The sequence below is a fragment of the Pelobates fuscus genome, chromosome 10 (assembly GCF_036172605.1).
Source record: "Pelobates fuscus isolate aPelFus1 chromosome 10, aPelFus1.pri, whole genome shotgun sequence".
NCBI lineage: Eukaryota > Metazoa > Chordata > Amphibia > Anura > Pelobatidae > Pelobates > Pelobates fuscus.
In genome coordinates this window covers 108,007,354-108,025,272 of record NC_086326.1, presented here as the reverse complement: position 1 = coordinate 108,025,272, position 17,919 = coordinate 108,007,354, and the positions used below count along the sequence as shown (strand labels likewise).

General features: G+C 42.7%; 1 protein-coding gene across 1 annotated transcript in view; it reads left to right on the top strand.

Annotated features, from left to right (window-relative positions):
• The first annotated feature begins 6,499 nt into the window (after positions 1-6,499).
• SERPING1 (serpin family G member 1) overlaps positions 6,500-17,919 on the top strand; it is a 43,569-nt gene continuing 32,149 nt past the window's right edge. The window contains exons 1-4 of the mRNA XM_063434821.1: positions 6,500-6,655; positions 6,749-6,871; positions 10,447-11,056; positions 13,254-13,394. Of these exons, the coding sequence (XP_063290891.1) occupies positions 6,767-6,871; positions 10,447-11,056; positions 13,254-13,394 (856 nt within the window). The 5' untranslated portion in view covers positions 6,500-6,655; positions 6,749-6,766. The remainder of the gene's footprint in view (positions 6,656-6,748; positions 6,872-10,446; positions 11,057-13,253; positions 13,395-17,919) is intronic.

Below are 17,919 nucleotides of genomic sequence, written 5' to 3'. Positions count from 1 at the left end.
GAGAAAGATATATAGCTACACACACAAACAGGCACATAGTCACAGAAATATGCAGGCACACAATCAAACAAACACAGCCATACAGGCACACAGTCATACAATCAACACATACAGGTACACAGACATACAGTCATACAGACACACACACAGAGACATGCAGACACTGGCATATAGATAAATAAAGACACATTTATACAAACAGAGATATGAAGATGCAGGCATACAGAGACATACAGAACAAGGCATACAGATACATACAGGCATGCAGAGACATACTTACACAGGCATGCAGGGACATATATACACAGTCACACAAAGATATACAGAACAAGGCATACAGAGACATATGGATAGTGGAGTGAGTTTTAGTGGGGTAATAGGGGCTCTAATTGAGGAGTTAGGGGCTGTAGTAGGGGGACAGGGGCTGTAGTTGAGAGTTAGGGGCTGTAATTGGGGGCTTAGGAAATGTAGTGGGGAATTGGGGCTGTAGTAGGGGGTTAGGGACTGAAGTAGGTTGATGGCTGCAAGTGGGAACAGGGGCTGTAGTGTGGGGGATATGGGCAGCAATTGGGGGAGAGGGGGGCTGTAGTGGGGGTAAGGACTGTAGTAAGGGAATAGGGGCTGTACTGGAGTTATGGGGTGTAAAAGGGAGTATAGGGGCTGTGGTGGGAGTAAAGGAGCAAAGGGGCAATGTGGTTGGAAACGGGCAGTATGGTGGGAAACAGGGGCAGTAGAGGGGGACACAGGGGCAGTATGGTGTGGGCACAGGCTGTAACGAGGGACATTGAGGCAATAAAGTGGTGTCACAGGGACAGTATGGTAGGGGGTAAATGGGAAGTAGAGGGGGGACAGGGGCTGTTGAGGCGGGTAGAGGAAGTAGAGGGGGAGACAGGGGCAGTAGAGGCGTGTGAAAGGGGGGCAGAGGCAGGGGGCAGGGGCTGTAGAGGGAAATAGAGGAGGCACACGGGATAAAGAGGGGGGCACAAAAGCAATAGAGGGGGGCATGGGCAGTATAGTGGGGACAGGGGCTGTGGAGGGGGGCATGGGCTGTATAGGGGGCGCATGGGCAGAGGCTTTAGAGGGAAAGAGGGGCTGTAGAGGGTCAGTATGGTGGGGCAGGGGTTATGGAGGGAAATAGAGGTGCTGTAGAGTGGCACAGGGGGCAGTAGAGGAGGACAGGGTCAGTATGGTGGGGGCAGGGGCTATAGAGGTGCTGTAGAGGGGCACATGGGGCAGTATGGTGGGGCAGAGGCTATAGAGGGACGTAGAGGGGACATGGGCAGTATGGTGGGGCAGGGTCTATAGAGGGAAATAGAAGTGCTGGAGATGGGCACATGGGGCAGTAGAGTGGGGACAGAGGCTATAGAGGGGCTGTTAAGGGGCAGGGGTAGTATGGTGGGGCAGGGGCTATAGAGGGGCTGTTAAGGGGCAGGGGTAGTATGGTGGGGCAGAGGCTGTAGAGGGGCTGTAGAGGGGGCAGGGGTAGTATGGTGGGGCAGGGGGAGTATAGTGGGGCAGGGGGAGAATGGTGGGGGCAGGGGGAGAATGGTGGGGGCAGGGGGAGAATGGTGGGGGCAGGGGGAGAATGGTGGGGGCAGGGGGAAAATGGTGGGGGCAGGGGGAAAATGGTGGGGGCAGGGGGAAAATGGTGGGGGCAGGGGGAAAATGGTGGGGGCAGGGGGAAAATGGTGGGGGCAGGGGGAAAATGGTGGGGGCAGGGGGAGTATGGTGGGGGCAGGGGGAGTATGGTGGGGGCAGGGGGAGTATGGTGGGGGCAGGGGGAGTATGGTGGGGGCAGGGGGAGTATGGTGGGGGCAGGGGGAGTATGGTGGGGGCAGGGGGAGTATGGTGGGGGCAGGGGGAGTATGGTGGGGGCAGGGGGAGTATGGTGGGGGCAGGGGGGTATGGTGGGGGCAGGGGGAGTATGGTGGGGGCAGGGGGAGTATGGTGGGGGCAGGGGGAGTATAGTGGGGGCAGGGGGAGTATAGTGGGGGCAGGGGGAGTATAGTGGGGGCAGGGGGACTATAGTGGGTCTGTAAAGGGGGCAGTATGGTGGGGCAGGGGCTATAGAGGGAAATAGAAGTGCTGTAGAGGGGCAAATGGGGCAGTAGAGGGGGCAGGGGCACTATGGTGGGGCAGGGGCTATAGAGGGGCTGTAAAGGGGGCAGGGGTAGTATGGTGGGGCAGTTTGGAGGGGGCAGGGGCCATAGAGGTGGCAGGGTAGTATGGTGGGGGCAGGGGTAGTATGGTGGGGCAGTTTGGAGGGGGCAGGGGCCATAGAGGTGGCAGGGGTAGTATGGTGGGGCAGGGGCTATAGAGGTGGCAGGGGAGTATGGTGGGGGCAGGGGGTATGGTGGGGGCAGGGGGAGTATGGTGGGGGCAGGGGGAGTATAGTGGGGGCAGGGGGAGTATAGTGGGGGCAGGGGGAGAATGGTGGGGGCAGGGGGAGAATAGTGGGGGCAGGGGGAGAATAGTGGGGGCAGGGGGAGTATGGTGGGGGCAGGGGGAGTATGGTGGGGGCAGGGGGAGTATGGTGGGGGCAGGGGCTGTATGGTGGGGACAGGGGCTGTAGAAAGGGGCAGAAAAAAAACGTTTTGATTTAAAAAAAATAAAAATGCTTAAAGTTCTTCCCCACCCCGAAGCTTACCTTGGGCCAGGGAGGGAGAACCTTACAACTGGTGGTCGGCTGGGAGACTGGAGCTGCAGTCAGGACCGCTGGGGAGTCTGGGAGCAGTAGAAGTCCCGCCCCCTTCTGACATCATCAGAGGAGGACGGCTGACTTCACTGCCCTGCTCCTGCTGTGTGCTGGCTGCAGGGAGAGAGGTGAGATTACAAATCCGAGTCTCCAGCCAGAGGCAGGAGATTCTGATTTTTGCACCCCCCCCTCCTCTGGCGCCCTAAGGCGGCCGCATGTGCCGCCTTATGGGCGCGCCGGCCCTGATCTGGGGATATGTGACATGTCTGGGTTTTATGTATAAAATGTGACTTTGTGTATTTTATAGTATTTTAATGCTTTGTGCTCACCATGTGCATAATGGAGTCTTGTGTCTGTCCTGGGAGATAATTGAATTACTTCTCAATTATCTCCAGGATAGAAGACTCTGAAACCGGTCTGGGCCGGAAAGCCATGCTGGCAGGGGTTTTTAAAAGATACTTTACTAACTAACCCCTGGTCTGATTCATGCCATTTTTTAATATGTTGTTCCCCTGAATGGATTGATTGTGAATATGTAATTTTTATGTGAATTGGATGCATGGTTTTAGAGTTATGAAAGTTGGGTAAAAAGTATGTTTTAAACTGTATGTATAATTGGATTACCTCTCAGGCTAAGGGGAGGGAATCTGTGGGATGTAACCATTGTGTGATTGGTGTATTGTAAATCCCTCCCTTGCATGGGAGAATCCTTTATAAGACAGTGTGTGAATAAATCTGTAGTTCCTGTTTTAACCCTCAAAGTGAAGTGTCGTCTCATTCTTGGGGGAGGATTTATTGTATGCTGTTCCAGTTTGACTGCTAGGATTGAAAACCTATTTGTATGGTTCCTATTCAACTGTCTACAGTATTCATATGCTTGAGAGGATTTATATGCCTCTCTGATTCGGTGATTGTGGTGTCGGCTAGAGTGCTTGGTGGCCTCAGGAAACGCTAGGAGCATCCTTTAACGGAGGTATCCAGTCGGGGTGCCAGGTGATCCGTTACACTATTAAAATCTGTACTTTTTGTAAAATGAAAAAAGAGGACGAACTCTTCACAAATAAAGCTTTTCAGCAAGCTAAAGTGCTTTAGGGATCTGGTGTGTACCCTTAGAACCCAGAACCATTTAATTGGGAGGGGAGGGGGAATGGTGTGTGGGGCAAAATTAATGCTGTGTGGGGAATGCATTTCAGTAGTTAGTGGATAACTATTTTTTATTAACAAATGAAGATTAAATAGCTTAACCCCTTAAGGACCAAACTTCTGGAATAAAAGGGAATCATGACATGTCACACATGTCATGTGTCCTTAAGGGGTTAAAAGATGCACTTATGATACCAAAAGAACTCCATCTAAATGAAGATGTTATGGTGCCAGGAGCTCTCTGGAAGCACTCTTATTTCAAGGGGTTAAATCGTTCTCGAATAGTAAATAATAGATTATTAATCTGATACAGTGGCGTACATACCGGGGTCGCAGGGGTCGCGGCTGCGACCGGGCCCGGCCCACCAGGGGGCCCGGCCGCCCTGCGACCCAGGTATGTACCCACAGGGCCAGCCTCTTCTGCTGGGGGGCCCAAGAGCCGGCCACCTCCGGGCCCTCCGAGGCTGGCCCTGCTGTTACCCGGCTGGCGGGCGCGCGAGGGAGCACTGTCCCCTGAGTGCTCCCTCTTCAGCTCCCTCGCGCACCGCACTGAAACCGGAGCCGGAAGATGACGTCATCTTCCGGCTCCGGCATCAGTACGCGGCGCGCGAGGGAGCTGAAGAGGGAGCACTCAGGGGACAGTGCTCCCTCGCGCGCCCGCCAGCCAGCCGGGTGACAGCCTGGCCAGCAACACCACTGGACCCCAGGGAATCCCCCCAGCTCTCCCACAGGTAAGGAGGCTGGGGGGATTAAATTAAATTAAAAAAAAAAAAAAAACGTGTGAGTGTGTGAGTGAGTGTGTGAGTGAGTGTGTGAGTGAGTGTGTGAGTGTGTGAGTGAGCGTGTGAGTGAGTGTGTTAGTGAGTGTGTGAGTGTGTTAGTGTGAGTGAGTGTGTTAGTGAGTGTGTTAGTGTGAGTGAGTGTGTTAGTGTTAGTGTGTGTGTGTTAGTGAGTGTGTTAGTGTTAGTGTGTTAGTGAGTGTGTTAGTTTGAGTGATTGTGTTAGTGTGAGTGATTGTGTTAGTGTGAGTGAGTGTGTGAGTGAGTGTGTGAGTGAGTGTGTGAGTGAGTGTGTGATTGAGTGTGTTAGTGAGTGTGTGTGTGAGTGAGTGTGTTAGTGAGTGTGTTAGTGTGAGCGAGTGTGTGAGTGAGTGTGTGAGTGAGTGAGTGTGTGAGTGTGTGAGTGAGCGTGTGAGTGAGTGTGTTAGTGAGTGTGTGAGTGTGTTAGTGTGAGTGAGTGTGTTAGTGAGTGTGTTAGTGTGAGTGAGTGTGTTAGTGTTAGTGTGTGTGTGTTAGTGAGTGTGTTAGTGTTAGTGTGTTAGTGAGTGTGTTAGTTTGAGTGATTGTGTTAGTGTGAGTGATTGTGTTAGTGATTGTGTTAGTGTGAGTGAGTGTGTGAGTGAGTGTGTGAGTGAGTGTGTGAGTGAGTGTGTTAGTGAGTGTGTGTGTTAGTGTGAGTGAGTGTGTTAGTGAGTGTGTGAGTGTGTTAGTGTGAGTGAGTGAGTGTGTGAGTGAGTGTGTGAGTGAGTGTGTTAGTGTTAGTGTGTGTGTGTTAGTGAGTGTGTTAGTGTGAGTGATTGTGTTAGTGTGAGTGATTGTGTTAGTGTGAGTGATTGTGTTAGTGAGTGTTAGTGTGTTAGTGAGTGTGTTAGTGTTAGTGAGTGCGAGTGTTAGTGAGTGCGAGTGTTAGTGAGTGCGTTAGTGTTAGTGAGTGTGTGTGAGTGTGTTAGTGAGTGTGTGTGTGTCTGCAACTGAGTGTGTGTCTGTCAGTAAATGTGTGCGTCTGTTCATGAGAGTGTGTGTGTGTCTAAAGCACTTACCTTTCTCCAGCGCCGGGCTCCCTTGGCGCTGGGGATCTCTCCGTCCCGATCCGCCTCTCAGCTCCGAATGCACATGCGTGGCAAGAGCCACGCGCGCATTCAAACCGCCCATAGGAAAGCATTACTCAATGCTTTCCTATGGACGTTCAGCGTCTTCTCACTGTGATTTTCACAGTGAGAATCACAGAAAATCCTCTAGCGGCTGTCAATGAGACAGCCACTAGAGGCTGGATTAACCCTCAGTGAAACATAGTTTCTCTGAAACTGCTATGTTTTCAGCTGCAGGGTTAAAACTAGAGACCTGGCACCCAGACCACTTCATTGAGCTGATTTGATCTGGGTGTCTGTAGTGGTCCTTTAAGTGTATGTGTTTATGCATGCACTGGCGTACATACCGCGGTCGCACGGTTCGCAGCCCTGCGACCAGGTGCCCGCCGCCATGTGTTGCGGCCCCAGCCCGCGCAGAGTAAGCGCGGGGGGGCCCACGGATCAGTTTTCGCACCGGGGCCCCATGGGTTGTGTGTACGCCACTGATCTGATACATCGATTACCAATGGATGTACACTGGTCAGGAAGGACATGTATCATTTTCCACCACCCCCCATAAAGTTTAGTAATATAGCACTACAAGCCAGAGCTGAAAATATTTTGCAAGATAATCTCCTGGAATGTTTTCATTGAGTGAATATTTATTTTAGATTTTTTTTTTGTGTGAGAGGGTGTGGATTTTTGAGCAGTCACAGAATTTACAGGAATTTAGAACTATGGATAATATTTAACTCTCTGTCTGTATTCCAACCAATGGAGAAAAGGAATTTGAGACGCATCATGTTGTCTCTTCCTCCTATTTACTTGATGTGAGTGCAAATAACGGACACTGACAAACTGAAAGTTTCAAATACAGGAAATAAAGGTACATTTTACAGCAATCTGAGGAGTAACCATCACAAAGAGATATTGAGAGACTAATATAAAGACTTCAAATTACATTAATTAAGGTAACAAAAATTCACTTTGTTCATTAAATGGAGAAATGTTTTGTGAATCTAATAAGCAATTAGTTGTTTTATCTGATCTTCTCTTTAATACAGTTCCCTAAGGCATCTGAAATGAGACTATTTACCTTCGTATTTTGGCAGACCCTCCTTCTAATAGTGTATGCTGAATTAAAGAGCGCACATGAAGCTGAAGTTATCCCAGATCAGGCTAATCAAGTAAGAATTAGGAAATGCATTATTATTTTGTCGGCAACACACTAGCAATAGCTGTCTAATCTAGTGATATCAAATTTCTTCTATTTTAAAAATATATTCTGCTTTAACCCCTTAAGCTCTGCTTTAACCCCTTAAGGCCATTGTTGCACTTTTGCAATTCGTTCATTCTGCCACAATTTTACCTTTCTGTTTCAGTGCACCGACACACATTAAATATTCTTTTTAAAGGTGAAATATGGGTTTCTTACAATACCCTAAAATGTGTGTATGTATATACCTATATATATATATATACCTATATATATATATATACATAACACAATATTAAATATGACTAAAATATTTTTGAAAATGTGAAAAAAATATTTTTTTTATAAAAACATTGGTATCATCTACTGCTCTTCCCAATCTTCCACTTCTCACACACTTTTGCATTCTTGGCAAATTTACAAAATGCATATGGCCTTGAAAAGCAGCAATTACATATTTTCCAGTATTATAGCTGAACAAGTAACCACTCTCCATATCTCTCCAACATCTATCTTAAAGGGAAGCACTAAGCACCAAAACAACTTTATCTTAAAGGAACACTATAAGGTCAGGAACACAAGCATGTATTCAAGCAAGGAGGTGGGACAGGGCGTGGCCAAACACCAGCTTAGCCTGAATCAGTGCATCTCTGAGGAAAATTGAGCGTGTCCATGCACAGAGTGTGGACACGCTGAGCGGCAGTGCTGCACACTGTGGCCATCTTAGTGGTGGCTACTGGAGGTGTCCCTAGGGGGCAGTGTTTACATTAAAATGCCTGCAAGGAATGATTACGCTCACCAGAACAACTACATAAAGTTGTAGTTGTTCTGGTGACTATAGTGTCCCTTTAATGCATACCTGTCAAATGTCCCTATTTAGGAGGGACAATTACTAGTTAGAACCCAAATCCCTCTGTCCCTCTTTTCTAGGAGTTAAGGACTTTTAGTGTGTTTGAATTTATGCTCACCAGAAATAATAAGCACAGTAAAGTGTCTTAACCCTTTAACGCCGTTACAGGGTTCTATGCTGTCCCGCATTACATGGACTTTAAAGCCGTTGCGGCGGCCTGAGGGACATGCCTAACTCCCCAGGCAGAAAGTCAAGAGAATTTAATTTGCAAGCTCTATCTTTAATCCTGTATCTTTCCAAGACATCATAAAACCTGTACATGGGGGGTACTGTTTTACTCAGGAGACTTTGCTGAACACAAACATTAGTATTTTAAAACGGTAAATTTTATTACAACGATGATATTGTCAGTAAAAGTGAAGTTTTTTGAATTTTTCACACACAAACGGCACTTTCTCTGACGATATTATTGTTGTAATATGTTTTACTGTTTTGAAACACTAATATTTGAGTTCAGTGAAGTCTCCCGAGTATAACAGTACCCCCCATGTACAGGTTTTATGGTGTTTTGGAAAGTTAGAGGCTCAAATATAAGGCATTTGCATTTCAGTTTTCTTCTCATTGAAATTTACCAGAATGAGAATTACCCCCATAATGGCATACCATTTGCATAAGTAGACAACACAAAGTATTGCAAGTGGGGAATATCCAGTCTTTTTTAGTAGCCACTTAGTCACAAACAGTGGCCAAAGTTAGCCTTCATATTTGTTTTTTGCATTTTTCACGCAAAAACAAATATGAAAGTTAACTTTGGCTTGTGTATGTGAGTAAGTGGCTAATACAAAAGACTGGACATTCCCTATATTGAATAGCCTGGGTTCTCTACTTTTGCAAATGGTGTGCCATCATGGGGGTAATTCTCATTCCTGGGGTATGATACGGCCTCAAAAGCAAGATTACTAATCTGCCGAATTTCAATGTGTATAAAGTGAAAAATTTAACATGTTATATTTGACCCTGTAACTTTCCAAAACACCTGCTCATGGGTGGGTACTGTTGAACTCGTGAGACAACGCTGAATACAAATATGTGTATTTTATTGCAGTAAAAGCTAGCAGTTTTAGGACATTCACAGTTAAAATGTAATGCAGAACTAAAAAAAACAAAAACATTCTTAATTTCCCACATTTCTTTTATATTTTATTCATATTAAATTGTGTTTTTTTTATATAAATATTTGATGTACAATGAAAGCCCTGTTTCTCCTGAACAAAATGATATATACAAAGTGTGGGTACACATAATATGAAAGAGGTGAATTATGCCTGAACAGACATATGGAGAAAATTCAAGGTTTTGTTTACGTTTTGATTTGATCACAACTTGTACAATTAGGGGATTATACAACAATAAATGTTTAGAAAACAGTCTTTGTAAAAAAAAAAAAAAAAAAAAATTGACAGAAAAGGATACATTATTCTTAAAAATTAAATGTTAGTTGTATAAATTGTTATTAATAAGTCACCTAAAATTTTCCCCGAATAGCACCCATTCATTACCACTCACACCCCTGAAGTCCATTTAAAATGTTGGTATGCAGGTTAATGAGACACTTTTACTGTATAGACCAAAACTTGACAGTTACACTGCTCAATTCTCTGCCATTTAGAAGTTAAATCACATGTTTCTGTTTGTTCAGCCCTAGCAACACCTTTCCTCCACCTCAGCTAACGAGAAAAAAAAAAAAGCTTTTATTTTTAATCAGATGTGACAGCACAGTGTGTTTGCTTTAGATATGTTTATATTCTGTTCTGCTAAAGAAACTCTCTGGGCGCCATAACATCTTAATTGAAACATCATTGTTAAGATGCAATGAGGTCCCTGCCACTGGCTTTCCTTTATTGAATGGTATAACCGCAAAGTCTTATTGTGCTGTTTCGCTCTGCCCCCTCAAACATCTGTGTTGCTCTAAGCTAATCAGTGGATCCCCATTCATAAAACAGCCTGAGAAGTATACATTCTGATTGTTACAGGACCACTAAAAGCACTTAATGAAGTGGTTGGGGTGCAGTGGCTTAGTAGTTTGAACCCTGCAATGTAAAACACCAGTAGAAGCACTTCTGCATTGAGAAATTATTATTTTACTTTCTTTGATAATGTTCTAAGCAACAACAACAACAACAACAACAACAAAACACAAAAATGTCTCCATGTGTTTACTGGAATCTTGTTGCTTGTAATGTCCAACATAATTGTAAATAGATATTTTACTCATACTCAACCCCTACATTAAAGGTTTGGTTTTAATTGATTAGATCTGGTATTAAGAGACCCCTGGTGACACAGGGAAACTGTTCTATGATTGATTGAATAATGCATTAACATTTTAGTCTTCTTTTGGCGTATCATTGTCATTCAGTGAACAAGAAAAAAAAACATTTCTATTTTAAAAAATCCTTACAGATTATGGCAAGGCAGTAAAAGATGCATTCGCATTTGAGAGAAAGTAAGTAGAGATAAAATAGGGTCCAGGCGAGTGCCAGACAAGCGATGTCTGTTAGTGAAGTGCATGGGCAATTGTTAAATTTTTATGTTTTATTTTTCTTTTAAGTAATTCATCCACTTACTCTCCAATGTTCTCTAACTCCTTTCCCTTTTTTAAAAATGTGATTCAACAATGTATTTTTCCCACCCAGCCACCAACACAAAAGTATTTGTCATCATCCACACACAATCCTTTGTCAGAATACAGTGAATCACACAAAGAAGTGAGGAATGACAAGGAAAAGCCAACTGAAGAGACAGTACATAGCAACGATTCAAAACAGAATAATTCAGTTTCTCAAGAGGTAGAAAAGGAGAAATTGAAAGAAAATAATGTACCAGAAGTTAAAGTGAAAAACGAATCCAACACAGAGAGCGAAATTAAGGAAGGTGCGAAGACCACAGAAGAAATTCTTAGTAATGGCATTGAAGAAGCAACAACAACAGAAAAGAATGAACCAGAAGTTAAAGTGAAAAATGAATCCAACACAGAGAGCGAAATTAAGGAAGGTGCGAAGACCACAGAAAAAAATGTTATCAATGGCATTGAAGAAGCAACAACAACAGCATATTTTGAACCTTGTTCTCCTACATGGCCAAACTGCACACAGGACAATTTCGTAAATGCCACAGAACAGGTTGCAAAGTCCATCACCAGTTTCTCAGTGGACCTGTACAAGCTATTGTCGCAGAATAATGATGAGCCTAACCTTGTGATTGCTCCAATTAGCGTTGCAATGGCTCTCTCACATCTCATGCTGGGTAAGAAATACACTATGTCTGCGCTTAGTAATAACGCTAAAAGGATATTGCATACTACAGGGAGCTGACCTAGATTTTAAATGGATTATATGGCAAATTGATAGAATTTTTTTTATATAAAAGTTACTGACTTTTGGCATACGTATGCCTTCTGAAAATCCCAGAACATACAGCAAACTGCTCTGAGTTATCCACCGACTAAAGAGTAATTGAAAATGCTCAGCCAGTCGCTAGCCTGTTTACAATAGGAGTGCTGAGCATATCCCATATACTTCCTAATGTTTCGACTTATGGGACATGTAATTCAGGACATGTAATTTACTTTAAACAATTGTATATCTTGCTCTGTAAATTTTACTTTAAGCACATACAGGAGGCTCTTGCAGGGTCTTTCATTAAACAGAACTTGCAATAAAGAAAGGATAAACTTTAGATGGCTCTTTACAGGAAGTGTTTAGGAAGGCTGTGCAAGTCACATGCTGGGAGGTGTGACTAGGGTTCATAAACAAAGTGATTTAACTCCCAAATAGCAGAGAATTGAGCAGTGAGGCTGCAGGGGCATGTTCTATACACCAAAACTGCTTCATTAAGCTAAAGTTGTTTTGATGACTATAGTGTCCCTTTAACCATTTAACATTCCAAAACACCATAAAACCTGTACATGGTCGGGTACTGTTTTACTCTGGAGATTTAGTTGGACACAATTATTAGTGTTTCCAAACTGTAAAATGTATCACAACGATGATATAATCAGCAAAAGGGCAGTTTCTGTGTGAAAAATGCAAAATGCAAATATGAACGCTACCTTTGGCCAGCTTTGTGACTAAGTGGCTACTAAAAAAGACTGAACATACCCTATTTTGAATACCCTGGTTTGTCTACTTTTTCAAATGATATGCCATGATGGGAGTAAATTTAATTCCTGGGCTGCATACAGTCTCAAAGGCAACATTGGGTCCATGTTGCCTTTGAGACTGTATGCAGCCCAGGAATTAAATTTAGCCTTAGCAAACCAATCTAGCAAATTTTAGTGTGTAAAAACTGTAAATGGGGAAAGCCCTATATTTAACCCTGTAAATTTCCAAAACCCCATAAAACCTGTACACGGGGGGTACGGTTGTACTAGTAAATACATCTCTGAGTGTTTTAGAGCAGTAAAGTGTATAATGATGATGATATCGTCAGCGAAAGTACAGTTTTTATGTGGAAAATGCTACAACAAATATGAACACTAACTTTGACCAAGATTTGCGGTTACTATGTGTATTAATACAAATATGTGTATTGTATTGCAGTATAAGCTAACAGTATTATGGCATTCACAGTTAAAATGTCATGCAGAACCTTAAATTATAACAAAATTACTTAATTTCTCAATGTTTTTTAGATTTTATTCATATTACATTATGTTTCATATATGAATGTTAGATGTGAAAGGAAAGCCCTGTTTCTCCTGAACAAAATGATATATAATAAGTGTGGGTGCACTTAATATAAAAGAGGTGAATTATAGTTGAACAGACTCAGCGCAAATTCAAGGTTTTTGTTTTGATTACAACGTCTACAATTGCCTCTGTCCTGAAGGGGTTAACAATATGAACACATCTACATGTAAACAAAACACCCAGCATTGAGCACACTTGACTTAAAATCAAGCGTTCTAAATATCCTGTATACACCATTGAATTACAATTATTGCATTAAGCATGCAATTTTATTTATTTTTTAATTACTTATTTTAATGCTATATAAAAGACCAAAGCACAAATAACAGGGTATAAAGGGAAAAGGGTGGGACATCGGTAATCTGCACACATAAATTCCGGTGTTTAATGATTATTTTTACCTATTGTCCTCCCCCTCAGAGGTGACAGGTGGGGCTAAATGTAAAAAAACACCCCCCACAGGCCCCTAGTCACCCACCCCCCCAAAAAATAAAATAAAGCCCTCCGTTCCCCCCTCACCCTAAAAATAGTGAGGGGGAACAATAAAACTAACTACCTGTAATTGGATGTCTTAATTTTTCTAAAACCTTTTTTCAGCCCCAAAAAGGCCAAATTAAAATCCATAAAGCCCGTCAAACTTTGAAAATAAAAAAAGACCCAAGTATCCAAAAACAATAAAATATTATTTGCTACCTATTAATTAACAGACTTTTTATCTGAAATTGACATTGGTATATTTTATTTTTATGTAGGAACTGGAAAACAAACAAGAGAAGTTATGCTGGAAAATTTGTATAAAGGGGTTACAGACACCCAGTGTATTCATGAGGTGTTACGCAATATGTTCAATAAAGATGCATTCGTAAGTGCGTCTGAAATTTTCTACAAAAAAGGTGAGATGACAAGGCATAGGTAAGTTGTTATAGCTTTAAAAAAAAAAAAGGAATAAATATAAGAAGTAATGTTTTACTAAATTTTGAAAGCACTTCAGTTAAGACTTCTGCTGATCAAGCAGCACACTCCTGATAAATACAAAATATTAATCAGACCTATACTTTAGAGTTTCTCCAGAAGATCCTTGTGTGAAATCACAATTAGAAGTTAAAGGACCAGTTTGGGCGCCATAATAATTTATTTGAAATTATCGTTATCGGGCAGCAGCTAACAGCATCGTCAGCTAACCTCTCTCAGCCAATCAGTTACTCCCCATTGATAAAACTGACTTGAAAAAGGTACGTTTCTTGTCAAGCCAGTTTTATGAGTCACTGATAGGCTGATAGTGTCAGCTGGCCACTCTAAGGCAACCAGCAGCGCCACTGCCCGATTCGGCAAGAGACTTCTGGTTTCAGCAGCACGCATGCCAGGCTCATGATAGGGGAGAGGAGATTCTGCCTGGCTGCCAGAGGTGGAAGATGGTCATCCTCTTAAGTATTAAATCATGAAGGATCCAACACTGTACCACCAGACCACCAGGCTCCAAAACTGGCCACAAGTAAGAAGGAGGCAGGGGGGAATAAAATAAAATATATACACACACTGCATGCACTGCACACACACTGCATTCAACACACACACACCTCATCTACTATACACACTGCACCCGCTATACACAAATTACATTCACAACACTCACTACATTTACAAAACACACATTGTATCCACTATACAAACACACACACTTACACAGACTGCAACCACTACACACCTTGTATCCTTAATACACATACACTCTATCCACTACACACACAAACACACTGCAACCACTCTACACAAACTCATTTCATTCGCTTTACTTTTTCTTGTGGACAGACTTGGGGGTGGGCCCAGTGGGTGGACGGACTTGGGTGAGCCATGGTGACCCAGGCATTGAGCCTGGGACCTGTTAACCTGGGGTTGCTCACTGAGTAGTAACCTCATCTTCTGGCTCAAAATAACTCCTGATTGGTGCAGAGGACTTTTTGGGGAATGGTTTTGAAGCCTGGTGGAGAGGGGTGAGGGGCAGCCCCTTAGTTTCAAGGCAGCCCCTTAGTGTTGGCTGAAGAAGAGATTCCAGGGAGCCTTAAACCCGGTTTGATCAGAAGTCAGGAGTAGGGAAGCATGGCTCAAAAAGAATGTGAAATGCATCAGAACCTATGGTAGAACAGTCTAGGAATCCCAGGGATCTCGCTCTGAGCTAGACTGGACAGATGTGGCACACTTGCAGAGGGACTGAGTATAGCTGGCCTGGGACAAGCCTCAGAAATAGAAGATGCGACAGGTAACTCCACACAAATCCTGCCTCAGCTGCATATAACTGGGATGAAAGAGGTCCTTTTGAGTGGAGTTAGACTAAAGTTGGGTATGGAGGGAGTTCCAAATATAGGATCCCTCCAAGTGCCAAACAAACTAGGATATTTTGAAATCTCCCCCATGTGATGCTACTTGGATAGGTGATGGGATGTTAAGGTATTCCACACTCCACTTATTTTTTTGACATGCCATGCATAATAGTTACATAGTTACATAGCTGAAAAGAGACTTGCGTCCTTCAAGTTCAGCCTTCCTCACATATGTTTTTGCTGTTGATCCAAAAGAAGGCAAAAAAAAACCTAATCTGAAGCGCTTCCAATTTTGCAACAAACTAGGAAAAAATTCCTTCTCGACCCCAAAATAGCAGTCAGATGTCTCCCTGGATCAAGCAGCTATTATCCCACTAATTAGAAATTATATCCCTGTATGTTATGTTTTTGCAAGTATTTATCTAATTGCAGTTTCAACATCTGTATGGACTCTGATAAAACCACCTCTTCAGGCAGAGAATTCCCTATCCTTATTTCTCTTATTGTAAAAAAAAAAACCTTTTCTTTGCCTTAGATGAAATTTCCTTTCTTCCAGCCTAAATGTGTGACCTTGTGTCCTATGTATAGCCCTGTTTATGAATAGATTTTCAGATAATGGTTTGTACTGTCCCCAAATATATTTGTATAATGCTATCAAATCCCCTCTGAGGCGCCGTTTTTCCAAACTAAAGAGATAAAAAATTTTTACCCTCTCTTCGTAACTAAAATCCTCCATTCCTCTTATCAATTTTGTAGCTCGTCTCTGCACTTTAGAACAGCACTTTAGAACTTTCTTTAGAACAGGTGCCCAAAATTGCACAGCATATTCAAGGTGTGGTTTTATCAGCGATTTATAAAGAGGCAAAATTATATTTTCATCCCGAGAATTTATGCCCCTATTTATACATGACAAACCTTACTGGCCTTAGCAACTGCAGAATGATATTGCATATTGCTGCCTAATTTGTTGTCTATAACAATTCCCAAATCCTTCTCATGTGTGGTTATCCCTAATTCACTGCCATTTGTGTAAGTTGCTTGTGCATTCCTGACCCCGAAGTGCATAACTTTGAATTTCTCTACGTTAAATTTCATCAACCATTTTAGTGCCCAGTCCCCCAATCTATCCAAATCCCTCTGAAGCAAAGCAATATCCTGCTCACATTTTATTACTTTACAAAGTTTTGTGTCATCTGCAAACTCTGAAACATGGCTTTCAATGCCTATTTCAAGATCATTTATAAATATGTTAAATAGAAGCAGTCCCAAAACAGACCCCTGAGGGACACCACTTACCACTTTTGTCCAGCCCGAAAATGTACCATTAATGACAGCTCGTTGTATTATTATTATTATTATTATTGCCATTTATATAGCGCCAACAGATTCCGTAGCGCTTTACAATATTATTAGAGGGGGGATTTAACTATAAATAGGACAATTACAAGAAAACTTACAGAAATGATGGGTTGAATAGGGCCATGCTCAAACGAGCTTACAGTCTATAGGTGTACTCTATCCTTAAGCCAATGTTCTACCCAAGAACAAGAATAATCATCTAGACCAATTTCTTTTAGTTTGAAGACTAACCTATTGTGAGGAACCATATCAAATGCCTTGGCAAAATAGAAACATAGAATGTGACGGCAGATTAAAACCATACGGCCCATCTAGTCTGCCCAATTTTCTAAATACTTTCATTAGTCCCTAGCCTTATCTTATAGTTAGGATAGCCTTATGCCTATCCCACGCATGCTTAAACTCCTTTACTGTGTTAAACTCTGCCACTTCAGCTGAAAGGCTATTGCATGCATCCACTACCCTCTCAGTAAAGTAATACTTCCTGATATTATTTTTAAACCTTTGCCCCTCTAATTTAAGACTATGTCCTCTTGTTGTGGTAGTTTTTCTTCTTTTAAATATGGTCTCCTCCTTTACTGTGTTGATTCCCTTTATGTAGTTAAATGTTTCTATCATATCCCCCATGTCTCGTCTTTCCTCCAAGCTATACATGTTAAGATCCTTTAACCTTTCCTGGTAAGTTTTATCCTGCAATCCATGAACCAGTTTAGTAGCCCTTCTCTGAACTCTCTCTGAAGTATCAATATCCTTCTCATAGGCGTGCGCACGGGGTGTGCCAGGTGTGCCCAGGCATACCCTAATCCCTGTGGCCCGCGCTATGTGCCTCCGTCCATGGGCCTGTGAGGGAGATCAAAGATCTTCCTCACCGACCCACAGGCATGGAGGGAGGCAGGAGAGGACCCGGGGAGCTCTTGCCAGCAGCTCCGCCCGGTTCCTCTCGCGAGGTCGGAGCATTGCCGCGCCAACTTGAAATTATGTATGTTTACATGTGATCTGCATTACTGCCATATAATTTTGATATGTATCTTAAAATTAAGGTTACAATGACGTCATTTTGGCAGAAATATTCGAATTCCGATACAATTAATGTATCCTATATAAAGCATTGTAAGTCAGGTTTATGTCTTTACTATATTCTACTTGAAGAAGCCTATTGTAGGCGAAACGCGTCTAGAAATTGTTTTAAATTTTTTTATAAATTGTTATGATAAAGGAAATTTGGCCCTAAATATTTTAGTTGCCACATTCCTTTCCTACTTTTATTTTATTTCTTATTATTTTATTTCTAAACCTGACTTTTTTTGTTTTCATCATTCTAACAAACGCCAAAAGAATCCTAAGGTGGGGATTATACCACCCATACGTTATACACGGAGCAGTAAGGCCTGCTCAATATATTGTGAGTACATTTCATACTTTCTTTTAAATTTATACTCCAGTTAATGTAGTGAGCACTATATATTTTATCCTTTAAATTTTCGTCTGGAACCACCGTTGGACTACTGAATTTCAAGTTGCAACTCAATATATGAGTGGGGATCATTCCACTTCACGCATTTCATACCAGAGCTGGATTTTAGCTCTGTAAATTGTGAGTAATACATACATATTTTTTATAGCCATATAAACTTACGTACTGTACCGTTGGATTTCCTTTTTTCTGCTTCTCTTCCCATATGGCTCACTGAAAATACAAATCTACATCTGTGACAAATCACCGCTGCTCTACAGGAATTTC